The sequence below is a fragment of the Carya illinoinensis genome, chromosome 10 (genome assembly GCF_018687715.1).
Source record: "Carya illinoinensis cultivar Pawnee chromosome 10, C.illinoinensisPawnee_v1, whole genome shotgun sequence".
Classification (NCBI taxonomy): Eukaryota; Viridiplantae; Streptophyta; class Magnoliopsida; order Fagales; family Juglandaceae; genus Carya; species Carya illinoinensis.
The window spans coordinates 7,047,390-7,060,039 of NC_056761.1; the positions used below are offsets into that span (position 1 = coordinate 7,047,390).

The 12,650-nt window shown below is 36.1% G+C and overlaps 2 protein-coding genes and 1 long non-coding RNA gene across 4 annotated transcripts; 2 read left to right on the forward strand and 1 right to left on the reverse strand.

The window, feature by feature from the left end:
- The first annotated feature begins 1,134 nt into the window (after nt 1–1,134).
- Nucleotides 1,135–2,290, forward strand: LOC122279351 (RING-H2 finger protein ATL74-like). The gene has a single exon (XM_043089961.1). It carries the CDS (start codon nt 1,566–1,568, stop codon nt 2,061–2,063), a length of 498 nt encoding a protein of 165 aa, XP_042945895.1. The 5' UTR covers nt 1,135–1,565; the 3' UTR covers nt 2,064–2,290.
- A 733-nt stretch (nt 2,291–3,023) lies between these two features.
- LOC122279352 lies at nt 3,024–4,453 on the forward strand. Of its 2 annotated transcripts, XR_006229588.1 has the most exons (3): nt 3,024–3,638; nt 3,865–3,949; nt 4,075–4,453. It is a non-coding gene; the product is annotated as an uncharacterized LOC122279352 (long non-coding RNA). The 2 variants fall into 2 exon arrangements; XR_006229589.1 differs by having other exon boundaries at nt 3,024–3,949.
- A 1,678-nt stretch (nt 4,454–6,131) lies between these two features.
- On the reverse strand, nt 6,132–9,347 carry LOC122279350 (glycine-rich RNA-binding protein 4, mitochondrial). Its single transcript, XM_043089960.1, has 4 exons — nt 9,131–9,347; nt 6,842–6,910; nt 6,640–6,746; nt 6,132–6,531 (listed from the first exon to the last, which is right to left on the reverse strand). Exons 1-4 carry the CDS (start codon nt 9,330–9,332, stop codon nt 6,394–6,396), a joined length of 516 nt encoding a protein of 171 aa, XP_042945894.1. The 5' UTR covers nt 9,333–9,347; the 3' UTR covers nt 6,132–6,393.
- Nucleotides 9,348–12,650: the final 3,303 nt, after the last annotated feature.

Sequence of the window (12,650 nt, forward strand, 5' to 3'; positions counted from 1 at the left end):
TAGTCCAGCTCTAGAAGGTCTAGCTATATGTCATAAGTTCATTAATTTCCAAAAAAATTTCTTCTAGGATTTGGCCGGTGAAGAAAAAGCTCTCACGTCGACATCTTATAAGTTGAGAATTAGTCGATAATATTATAGTAGATGTAGACAAGTTTCGGGATGGAATAAGCATGGAGAAGAAGTAGCCAAAGGTCCAAGGGTTGAAATTCAAGCTTTTAACTAATATCTTGTTATATTAATATTGGGGGTGTGGTTGGGTATTAAGAGTCTCCATCCGGTTAAGAGTTGGTGAGCCAACATAATTGAAAATCCAATATAGGAAAATAGCAAAGAATATGGTCAGGTCTAGGCAAAGTATTTCCTAAGTGAATTTTAAGCTGGTCCCATTTGGATATTGATTGAACTGAAATGAGTTGAGTTTTTTTTTTTTAATAGTAGTGGATTAAGATGGTGGAGTAAGTTTTGTGGGATCTACTTAAAATGAATTTAAATGTATTTAGATGAATTTATGAAAAGTTGAAAAAAGTTTTAGGTCTCGCGTGTAATGTGATGTTGAATTGAAAAAAGGGAAATATTTTAGTCACAAAAGAATTTAACAAAAGCAATCCCACTAATTGATGTGGTTTGATGTAGTTCGTCAGATTGTAAAGTTATTTTTATTATAAAGTATATATAACAAATCAGATAAAATCATGTCAGTTTGTGAGATTATTTTGTGAATGTAGCAGTACTCACTTAAAAAGATTGTGGATCCCATATGTAAAAAATTTTTAAGTTGAGATGAGTTTAATAATTTAAGAATTAAGTATTTAGATATTAAACTCAATTTAAAATTTAATCCAAATTTCATAAGGGGCTTAAATTATAAGTTTCCATAGTTCTATAAAAGACACCAACTTGACCCAAAAAAATAATAAAAAAAAAGAGCAAAAAGAAAGAAAGAGATTAAATTGTTAAGGCCCAAACTCCTTTAGACTGAACGGGAGAGTAGTGGTAACGAAAGAGCTCCATTAATGGGCCTTTCGAATGTTGTGTGTTTAATCATGGGCCAAGTTTTGTACCTTCAATTTTTATGCAACAAAGACCAAAAGCATTACATGTATGGGACAGAGTTAGAGAGACTGACCATCATCAAATATCCCTGATTGTGCTATGTATTAAAGAAAGTTTCAGCTAGGAGAGTGACTGAACCCCACGCCTCACTCTCCCTCCCATCTTTAATTCTCCACCAAAATAAAACATCATGTCGGCCGCAACTCGATGATCAAGAACCACCACCCAATAGGAATTCATAAAATCTCATCTTGAGAGCTAGATCCAACGAGCAAGACGTACACTTTTCTCTTCCATTGAAGCGCATATGTAATCAAAGGCAAGGGAAAGACAGTGATCAGTGGATTATCCAGTAAGCATGATCATCCCAATTATTCCACTCCTTCCACCATTACATATTAACTGCCACTCCCCATTCAGCACTCACTACTCTACCATCCTCAAATGTGTGCTTTCCCTCCACCTTCTCCATTTCTTAATCTCCAACTCTCCCACTTGTCTCTCTCTGATCTATGGCTGGAACTCAAGCCCCCAACCTTAGTCCCACCATGAGTACGAGCTGTGATGATCACGATATTCACCCTCAAGAACCGGGCATGAATTTCAACATTATGGTCATTGTTGCAGTCATTCTGTGCGCCTTTGTTTGCGCTTTAGGCCTCAACACCACGCTACAGTGCGTGTTTCAATGCGCAAATCGTGCCTTGACCGAGCCAGTCCAGTGGATAGCCTCTCGGAGACTGAACTCGGGGCTGAAGAAGAAAGAAATGGTGGCTTTGCCAACTTCGACTTACGCCAATTCAGGGTCTCCATCTTCGGCTTCGTGTTGTGCAATCTGCCTAGTGGATTTCGCGGACGGGGAGAAGATAAGGGTGCTGCCAAAGTGCAGCCACCGGTTTCACGTCGCATGCATTGATAAGTGGCTCCTCTCTCACTCTTCTTGCCCTACTTGCCGCCATCGCCTCAAATCCAGCGACTGCATGCCCCATCTACAGATTGTCATCGCCTAGTGAATATACATATATATTTATATATATGTACATATAGATATAGAAATAGATACGTATATCATTCTTTTTGCCATACAGTTCTAATTAGCTAGGGAGATCGTCTCAGCGGCCTTCTGTATTAGCTAATATCTAGGATCGTGGTGTTGAAACCCGCCTATGGTGTGATGTTTGTTTTATGCAATTCCATGAAATTATCAGAGTAGGCCTTGTGATTATTTATTTATTTATTTTAAGAAGAGGCAATATCCAATTTTATTTATTAGTCTTCACTTATGACAAAAAAATACCTCATACAAAAAGAAATAAGAAGGTTACAATTTTCAGACCGAGGCTTGATCTTATAAAAAATTGCAAGTCTTACAAAATCTAGTTACAATCAAAATAATGAGATATGACGCAATGTGGGAATATATGTTAGGATCCAAAGAAAAATATCAATCGTGTTTAAGTAATTCATAGAGGAAGGAAAAACTTACCATGTTGTCCATTGTGCAAAAGGAAGCAAGGGCATCTGCTAATGCACTAATTGCCTTCTTTGTATACACGGACAATTTCAAAGTGTAAAGCACATTTGAAATATTGAAGAATGTCAACTCAAATATTGAAATAGTACCAAGGAGGCAGCAAATTATTCTTAAACCAATTAATTAACAATAAGAAGTACTCATGACTTTGATTCCACAATATAAGAAGTGAGCAGCCTTGTGATTATTTATAGAAACTCTAATAACAATATATATGTATGTTTTGTAGTTAAAATAATTATAAAAAAAAAAAAAAAAAAAGAACAGTATTGATGATCAGCCATAATTTTCCTATGGTCATGTACATACAGAGCATTTTTGGGCTTCATGTTTGATTAAAGCAAAATGATATCAATTTAAAAAGTTGGCTAAAAAAAATTAATATATAGTTGTGATCTCATTGGGTCCAATTAAAGTTTTGTTGCAAAATATGCTGTGGTGGAAGCTGAACATGAAACCGCACTACTTGCACGGGCTGAGAGGATGACCACATGATTGTGCTTAATGAACTTTGACTGGCATGCTTAAAGACAGTGCTGCACCTACTTGAGGATGTGAGAGGAAAGTGGATCGATGCAGGATGCAAACTATATATATATATATTTATATATATGTATGGTGGATAGAGCCATGATGCCCTACATGTTTCCTCGTAAGCATTGTGAATTCTGGTTCACTTGTTTCCCAAGCATGCATTATGCTTTTCCAGCTGCTACGCACATCAAGATTCAAGAAAATTTAATTCGAGGTGGGATCGATATTTGTAGGCAACCATCAACAATTACAAGAAGTGGAAACTTTGTGTGAAATGTACGGTTTTGCGTAAGACTGACCAGGCCAGGTTCCTTTAATTAAGATGGTTTCACACTAGAAAACAATGGCTCAATTGCTCATTTCAAAATTGTTGGGTGTACGTAATTGAGAGGTCTCTCTAATTCTTGGTTAGTTTAGGGCTTGTTTGCTTGGAGCCTAATTCTGTTTGTGTGCAGCCCAATTTGATGATATGATCTGACAAGAATTCATTACGATCTTTTGGTGGATTTTCAAAGAGGTTTGAACTATGAAACACGGGTTGGACCCGTAATTAGGGTTTCCTATTAATTGTATTAAATTCATGTACGACTGCATTGTATCTTTAATCTTTCATCTGAATAAAATCTTTTGCATACAGCTCTGTGGACACTGGACGTAAGCACGTTTTGGAACCACATAAATCTTATGTTTATATGTTATTGATTTCATTTTTGCTCTATTTTTTCTCTTATCATTCATAACAGTTAGATGGTGGCATGAAAATTAAGAAACTGGAGACTCCATCACGCTCACTGTGGAACTCTTTCACTCCAACAACCACTGAAAAAGGTATTGGAAATTATTGATACGCTCTCTGAAGATCATTTCATGAGTAAAGTGCAAGTTTCGTAGTTAATTCCCAAAAACACCTTGTATTTGCTGCTGCTAAATGTGCTATCGCGTATGCTTGGCAGAAGTCGAATAGAAAATTATGTGTCGTGCCGCTTGAAATCTTATCCTTGATCATTGCAAGTTTGAGCTAAAACAATGCTTTCAAGTATCAGTCGAAGCAGTCTCGTGCCTTCGACAACACTTGTACTTGGCAAGCAAGCATACAGCCTCATTAAGAGTTCTAGATCTGTCCGATCAACTATTTCCAAGCCTGCTTTTCGACACATCACGCATTAACAAGGTGAAAGACTTCCACATAAGCCAATATAAAAAGATCATATGTTTGGTAAATAACTTTGCTTCTAAAATTTTTTCTCTTTTTTCAAAATTCAATAAAACATTTTCACTCAAATCATTTCAATAGTATTCACACAATTTTAAAATACTCTAAACATCCGAACATGCCCTAAGTGTTTTATTTTATTTTTATAATTGTAATAGATTAATTAAGTGGTATATTTACACACAACTTGTAAGGTGCAAATCTCTTGCTTTTTCTATACATCCTCGCGCGCTACCGAGTTATTTCAACAGGATATTAAGCCTCGAATTGTTTTTCTTGTAGTCTCTGCTCACTAGATCATCTGGGCAGGGGTTTACATAGATTGCTACACTTTTAACACCATGAAACAAGATAGATGAAGTGACTTCTCTGATAATCTATATCCTAACACTCAATACAAGGAATTGTCTCTCTTTTTTTTATACACCTTATGCATTCCTATAAGAATTTACGTAGAAACATGGGACGTCACAAATGAATATACTCTTGAATTTCACCACAAAGTAGATTGAAAACTTTGAGGCTGATGATCCAAGAAAATGTGCACCTTTTCAAGCTCGTTGTTAATGTTTGGGAAAGCAGTGCAAAAGTTACGACTATTACCATCATCTTCATCATCTCAGAACTCAATTCATAAGGGCCATTTTGGCGTTACCATCAGTATAGCAATCATATATTTAGGAAGATTTGAATTGGCTATTATAAAAACTAAAAATACTGATTTAAAAGTCCAAAGTTGAGGGAAAAGACAATCCAACATTAGATAGTCCATAGATATTCATTAGATAATGGAGAGCACAGGACAAAGCATAGGTCTTTGTTTTTCTGTTTCTTTTCTTTTCCGAGTAAATTATAAGGTGCATCAACTTTGGACCAACCACAGACAACCATTACTCATTAGCAAACAAAACAATCTACCGCTGATTGACAGGATATTCTAACCTATTCTCTTTTATTTATTTATTTATTTTTCTCAACAAATAGGATATTTATAGATAAACTATCAGTTACAAGATACAAGTTCAATAGAGTGGGAGTCCCCTACAGTCGTCCCAAAGCCAACATACATTACAATACAAAAGTTAAAAAAAACAAAGGAGGTGATAGGAGTCAAAAGATTGTCTCTCACCCAATTCCCACAAGGGAAGACTACTTGGTGACGATTTTAAAATAGTCTGATGAACAGACTATTAAACTACAGCTAGAAGTCGCAGTACAAAAGATTGTGCTATAACATATTGGTTTGGACTGGCTAGAAGGAGATATCACATCCATTTTCACTAGATCCTTAGTTAGGAAAAGCGGAAACATAGTATAGCAACCAAGAACTGTAACGAATCGCCAGCAAAGAGAGTTAATGGCGGTGGCGGCGCGTGCAGGCCACACGCCACAATTGGAGAGAGGAGACTAGTTGGATCTAGAAGATCCGATGCCGGATCGAGAGAGAAGCTAAATGAGGAGCGCGTGTTCGCCCTAGGTCGCCGGAAAGTAATAGATCGGCAAAGTTGAACGGTGCTATCGAAAAAAAGCTAAAAAAACAAAAACAATACAAAAGTAAACGGAAATAAAGGCCGTGGCAAACGAGGAGGGGAGGTGGGTGGAGCCAAAGCACCAACCCCCCTCCCCCCCAGTTAAGGAAAAATTTTTCTGGATAGGGCGATGTGGGCGACGCTGAGAGAAAAAGCTATTTCCAGTGGGAAAAATAAGTAGTAATCAGGCTACACCCAAACCTATTCTCTTCTGCTAGATATACACAAGTGCTGAAATTCTCAGCACAAAATGAGCTCAACACACATATAAAGCAAAAGGATTGACAGTGTTTCTTCTGAAGAATAAAATTGAATGTTGCCTGAATTGAGACATTTTTAGCCCAAATATAGGTGCTGCCACATTGACATTTAGCCATTCAGGGAAATGAACAACCATTAATGGTGTAAATTATAATATGCCTAGTGTTCGATCATATTGGATAAATCAACTCGAGTGTTAATGCTACATTGTAACTCCATTCTATTTCGTCGCCTCCGCCATATCCTTGATTTATTCTAAAGCAAATTGATTAGTACCAGCAATCTGGCACCTCATTTTGTTCCTGCAACCGCTGCACCTTTGGTGGTCCAGAGGTTATTGGGGATCGTCCAAAGGTGCCACCCCCAGGCTTTGCCAGCTCTACATAAATGACCCTGCCATCAAAGTTCTGATAAAAAGATAACATGAGTCTCTTGAGTGATAGAGCACGTCTCATTTCATGTTTATCAGTTTGAGATCAATAAATCCTGAAAACAAGTCCGAGGCAAAGTAGAACCTTGTAATCCATATTTTCTAGGGCTAGCATAGCATCTTCCTGACAAGTATACTGAATAAATGCATACCCTTTTGACCTGTTCGTGGCTTCATTCTTAACCAGCTTCACTGCAGAAATGATAAATACAGTATCATAGTTGAACAAATAACGGCAGAAAATATAAAAGATATATTTTATATACTGAATTCCTAAGACGATTTACCTTCAGCTATCTGACCGAAATTAGAAAACTCCTTTTGCAAACTACTTTCGTCCGCTGAATATGGCAAATCTGCATTGTAATATATTACAATTAGAACTTGTGAGAAGGTAGTCACATGAATAAAGGGTTCGAGACAAGTCTGACAAAAGCCTCCAACAGTAGTAAAAGCACTGTCAGGGATTAATTCACATATCGCATAAATTATACATCTTTGTAATCAAAGGAAGGCTGAATTATATCTTGGTCGCTCCAAGTTAAGTTTTGTTGTCCATTTGGTCCCCGAAAGTTCACTGCGCAATGAGCATGTCAACCCTAAAGTTGTGATTTTTGCCTATTTGGTCCTGTCCAACTCCATTAATACTGGACAATTAATTTTTGCACGATGCTGCAACTGAGCATGAAGTGACAGATATTGGCATCTTTACAATTTTTTATTTAAAGAGGAAAGAAGAGCAAGCCAGATGAATGTGAACATGATCATGGTGTATCACTAAATGACATGGTTGCAATGATCATTTTGTCTCACTACATCATGCCATTGCTATAATCATGTCGTCTCACTGGATGATCTCATTGCTATTGCAAATCAGAACTTCTCCCAAAACCAATGAACATATGAGACCTCAATTTTTTTTCTTTCCCTATCCCACTCATTTGTCTCCGTGGACTATGAAATGTATGGATTTTTACCAAATTGAGTTGAAATTACTAAGAATGGGAGAGCAAATGGATCTTAAATTTCACAGAAAACAAGAAGAAAAAAAAAAATATCCATGACAAAACTGAGAAAAAAGAAGAAAAAAAAGGCAACCTTGTCCAACCTATGTAATGGAAAATGATTTTTTTTAGAAGAAATAGAAAAAGGAAAATTATTGCTGAAATCCTTTGACAAGAAAACAAAACCTAGTACTTAAACCCAGCTGAAAAAAGGGCAAAATGGTAAATCCTAAGAAAGAAATAGTGTGTGTGTAACGCCCTAAAGAAAGGCCCAAGCCACATATAGGCCATACTCCATAAGGACTAGTCAATGGTACAATTGAAGCCCTATTGGAATCATTCTAAAGAGAAAGAACTTCTCCCTCCCAAATAATGTGGGATCCCATACACCACCTACACTTATTAGTTAGTATGGGATATTACACAGAGATTCATATGTGATGAATGAAGAAGTATCCTTTCAAAAGAGCAATAGAATACTCTTTGCATATGCAAAATGGTAGTACATATGTTATATGACCAAAAGAAAATTGAATAATAATTCCAATCTATCAAAACCTTCAGCAAAAAATACTCTGGTTTTCTAGTAATCTTTCCTCAATCACTCTCTCTTAAACTTCCATAGGAAAGAGGTCATTAATTAGCAGTTTTCCACCATTTATTGACTCAAGCCTTCAGAATCCTGTTGAAAAATATGCCAAGGAGGATATTTGATCATCTTACATAAAGGCATAAACCCTGAACAGAAACCAGCATATTCATGCCTAAATAAAAAATATATTTCTCTCTTTCAAAATAAATTAGCTCTATGCAATCTACTGTGTGAGTTTTTGTATAACAAAACTATTGCTATTCATAATCCATTTGGCTTATTTTATTTTATCTTTTTTCCTCTTTTATCTGAAATGGTGTTTAGTTGGTTAACGCCAACAGATTTGATTTTAACATGAAAAGTCCTCTTTCCGACCATATTCAGGCCATGAGAGTGAGTCTACGATCTAATTGGAATTCATGCTTTACTTCTTACTGTAACAATTCTAGCAAAAAATCTTACTGATCTCCTATTCTGAAATTATTATATTAAAAAAAAAAAAAACTAGATCAAAGAGGTTCAGAATTTTCTAGAATATGATTCTAGCCACTATCTCATGCCGGCAGCTCCCATCGATCTCTCTTTTTGCTCCCCTAATTGTTCTCTTCTCTTTTACCCAAATCGACCACTTTATCCATAAATATTTATTTAAAGAGCAGAGCCACTAACAGAAAAACAAATTCTCAAACGTTAACAAAACCCAAGAATTCATGCAATTGAGGACTGATTGAACAAAACCCAAATGATAGAAATCCAGGAAAGTTATCAATTATATTTCTAACAGAAGACGAGCCAAAAAGAGATAAAAATTACAAAACCAAAAATCTAAGAAATCGAACGAAACAGTAATTAGAATAATAGTAACTTCTCAAACTAAAAAAATAAATAAAAAATAAAGAGTTCTTCAAGTTGGGGAAGATAACCTAGATGATAAATAAATCAGATTTTCATAAAGAAAATGGGAAGAGAAATGACTTTACTTCTAACCATGATTCTGCTTGCGAGGGGATATTCAAAAAGAGATGCTCTGAGCTTCAAGGAGTTGCGGTTGGTGAAATTTGTTAGAGAATTCCGGCTTGTAGGACGTGCGGTGTTTGCGTAACATGGCCACGGGAAAGAGACCGTCGTCGCACTCGCCCACATGGTTTCTGAGCAGAAACAAGCTGGCAGGGGATTCAGCATTCGAGCTTCTCTCGAACGTAACCTTAAAAGAATTAAAGTCACGGAAACGGTGCGTTTCACTGCTCTTTTCTCTCTTTATTTTTCTCAGCAAGTTAATCATGGCATAGATTAAAACTAAGCGGTTACAAAGATAAAAGAGTCAGTAAGTGAGAGTTCCCAACAATCATTAATAGAGTAAACAAAAGCAACACCAACACCAAAACAAAACTAAAGAGACCAAAAAAAAAAAGGGGGGGCTATTAAAGATTGACTTCAACCCATTTTTACGAGGAGAAGTCGCTTTAAAGCAATTTTAACATAGTCTAATAGACAGACTATAAACTTACGACTAAAAGCGGTAAATGAGAGGGGTGTGTTGTATTTTGCTGATTTGGTTCTGCTGAAGAGACTATCATGACCACTTCATCTAAATTGTTGGTTAGAAAAAATAGGAACATAAGAAAATAGCAACATGAAGATGACCTAATACATCGAAGTAGAACAGCCACCACCATAGTGTGGGTCACGCACTATGCTAAGGAAGAAGAGAACACTCGAATTTGGGAGATCCGAAATTGATGACCCCAAAGGTGCCACGGTTGGCGGCAAAGGACTCCTCAAGGTATGTCAGCGCATGAGGCTCACACGCACTGTAAGCCGCATGTAAGACACACGCGTGGCGGTCGAGGAAGGCTTGTAAGCAGTACATCTAGACATCTTTGTGCTATTGCCGGAAAAAACGCCTATAGACAAAGCCGATAATGGCTGGACAAGCAGAGGTAGAGGAGGGCAAAGACGCAGTGATGGCTGGCTGTGGGTAGAGAGAAGAGAAAAATGCTGTCTGCAATTGCCCTAGGAGCACCACTGGGGAACAGGTGCCCAAATGGAGACAAAAATTCTATGTACAGTCACTTTTGTGAACTCTTTTGTGCACTCCAATGATATGATTGGTTGTGTATTAAAAAAAATTAATCCAACCAATCATATCAGTGGAGTGTGCAAGGAATACACAAAAATGATTGTACGTAGCATTACTCATGTGGAGATAAAACACACCATTTCATTTGAATTTTCAAAATGCACCGTTGCACCCACATCTTCTGCACGAAGCTAACCCATTCTCATGAAGCCAACCCCTTCCCTTCGTCTTCTCCACTCCAGACCTAGCATCCTTTTTTTTTTTTTTTTTTTAAGGGTAGGAGGGGAGTCTGGAGACATATAACAAATCTAGAAAAGATATTCCTCTTCACCCTCATCCATTTCAGATTCATCAATATTAACAACTAAATTTCCATTTCCCTGCAACATATTGGCAATATATGAAATATGCTGCAAATCTCTATGATGCCTCTGCAACTGAGCCGATGATGGTATGATTTGATTGGACTCAAATGGCCTGTCATTCTTAATCTTCGAGACAAACTTCCCACATGGTTCAAGAATTTCTACACCGAACACTAGAGATAAGAGCCCCCCAAAACTTGAACAAAAGATATGCAGATATAGTAGATGCAGTTGCTTATACTGGCCTCCTCACCATCTTCCCCGTTTCATTTCATTTCAAATTTTTTTCTACGTCAAGACTTCTTGATGATGACTTTGTTTTGTTTCTTTCAGGTTTAGTGTTATGGAAAGTATTCTATCGATGTCTTTTAATGTTGTTAGTTCACGCAAAGACAACGACAAGGAGACACCCACGGTTGGACGAGACACCCACTCGAAGACGACGACGAAGAGCTCTTCCAAACCCGAAGACAACAACGACGGCGGCGATCACTTCTTTCTTCCAGACCCAAAATCGCAGTGCTTTTCTTCTCCCCCAACCTAGATGCGATCTAGCTTTGAAATCTGAATTTTCTCTCCTCCCATTTTCATCTGTGTAATGTATTTTTTATTTTTTTAAATATATCGGCTGACAGCCAATTCTCCCACGGTTTCTCGCCTCGGTTGTCTATAGCAAAGCTGGAGAGAAAAAGCCTGGAGCTCCCGTATGCAATGATCTATTCTATACGTATGCAATGATCTATTCTATATTATTTACTGCTATTTTCTCACTTGTACGTGAAGTTTTCTCCTCGTCATTTCTCCGATTTACTTGTGCACATTTTTTTTTTTTATATTAATTTCGTCGCAATCTCAAAAATTAAAAAAACAAAAACAAAAGATTGACAATTCCTACCATCATCCCAGTACAGTTAAAACACATCTCATGAGAACAACTGATCATTCATCAATCTCGTATTTTCTTGACCAAGCCACCAAATTTAGACAAGAAAGATAACAGCTACCTAAAAAAATTAATAATTACTTCTATTTATAAATAATTGTGTTAAATATACCTTTGTGCATGTCATTGACAAGAAAAATTTTAAATTTAAATTTCTTATAAACCAAATCATATCATATCAACAATATAATATCACATGAGCTTACTGTCATGTTCTCCATGTCGACTCAAAAATAATCAACTCGATTGACTTGAACTTTTAATAATGATTAGGTCCTGCTTGGTTGTTGGAGTGTAGTATTAAAATCAACTTAGTTCAATCTAATTTTAAATTGAGTTTAACATTCAAATACATAACTCTTAAATTATTAAAATCATCTCAATTCAAAACCTCTTTACACATGGGCTCATAACATTTTTCAACTCAACACCTATTTATACATGAGACCTACAACTTTTTTCAAATTCTCATAAATATATTTAAACTCATCTTAACTTTTAAACACATCTAAAGTCATTTTTGATGGACTCCATAAAACTCACTCTATTATCTCAACTCACTGTCATTTATAAAGAATGCAGTTCATCTCAACTTAACTCGGCTCAACTCAACATTAAAATACAACCTAAGTCTCTCTCTCTTCTTATAAGTTTAAGGTTTGAGATCATAAATCATTTAACATAAATCATTTACTTCTATTTGTTAATTAAGGAAAAAGGCAAAGTTTGAGTCTAAGAAGAAATAATACATCCGTATTAGTTAAATAATTATACCACCTCTTTAATTCTATTACTTTAAGTTTTGATTGTTATAAAAAAGAAAAAGAAGAAGGGTGATTTAACAATAAAAGGAAGAATAATCGAACATTCAAATGAGAAGGTAGGGATTTGGAGTTGGTAGAACATGCATTTGATTCTTGATTAATTAAGTATATATGTGCCTAGCTAGTCAAGTTAGTTACCAATTTAATTAAGTTAATCTTTGTTTTTTAATTGATTATATATATATATATATATATATTTATATGTTGATCTTTTTGCGGCATTTTTCATTCCATTGGAGTCGTTCGTATGTAAATTCAAGTTGCCTTTTATGAATTGAAGGGTTAGTA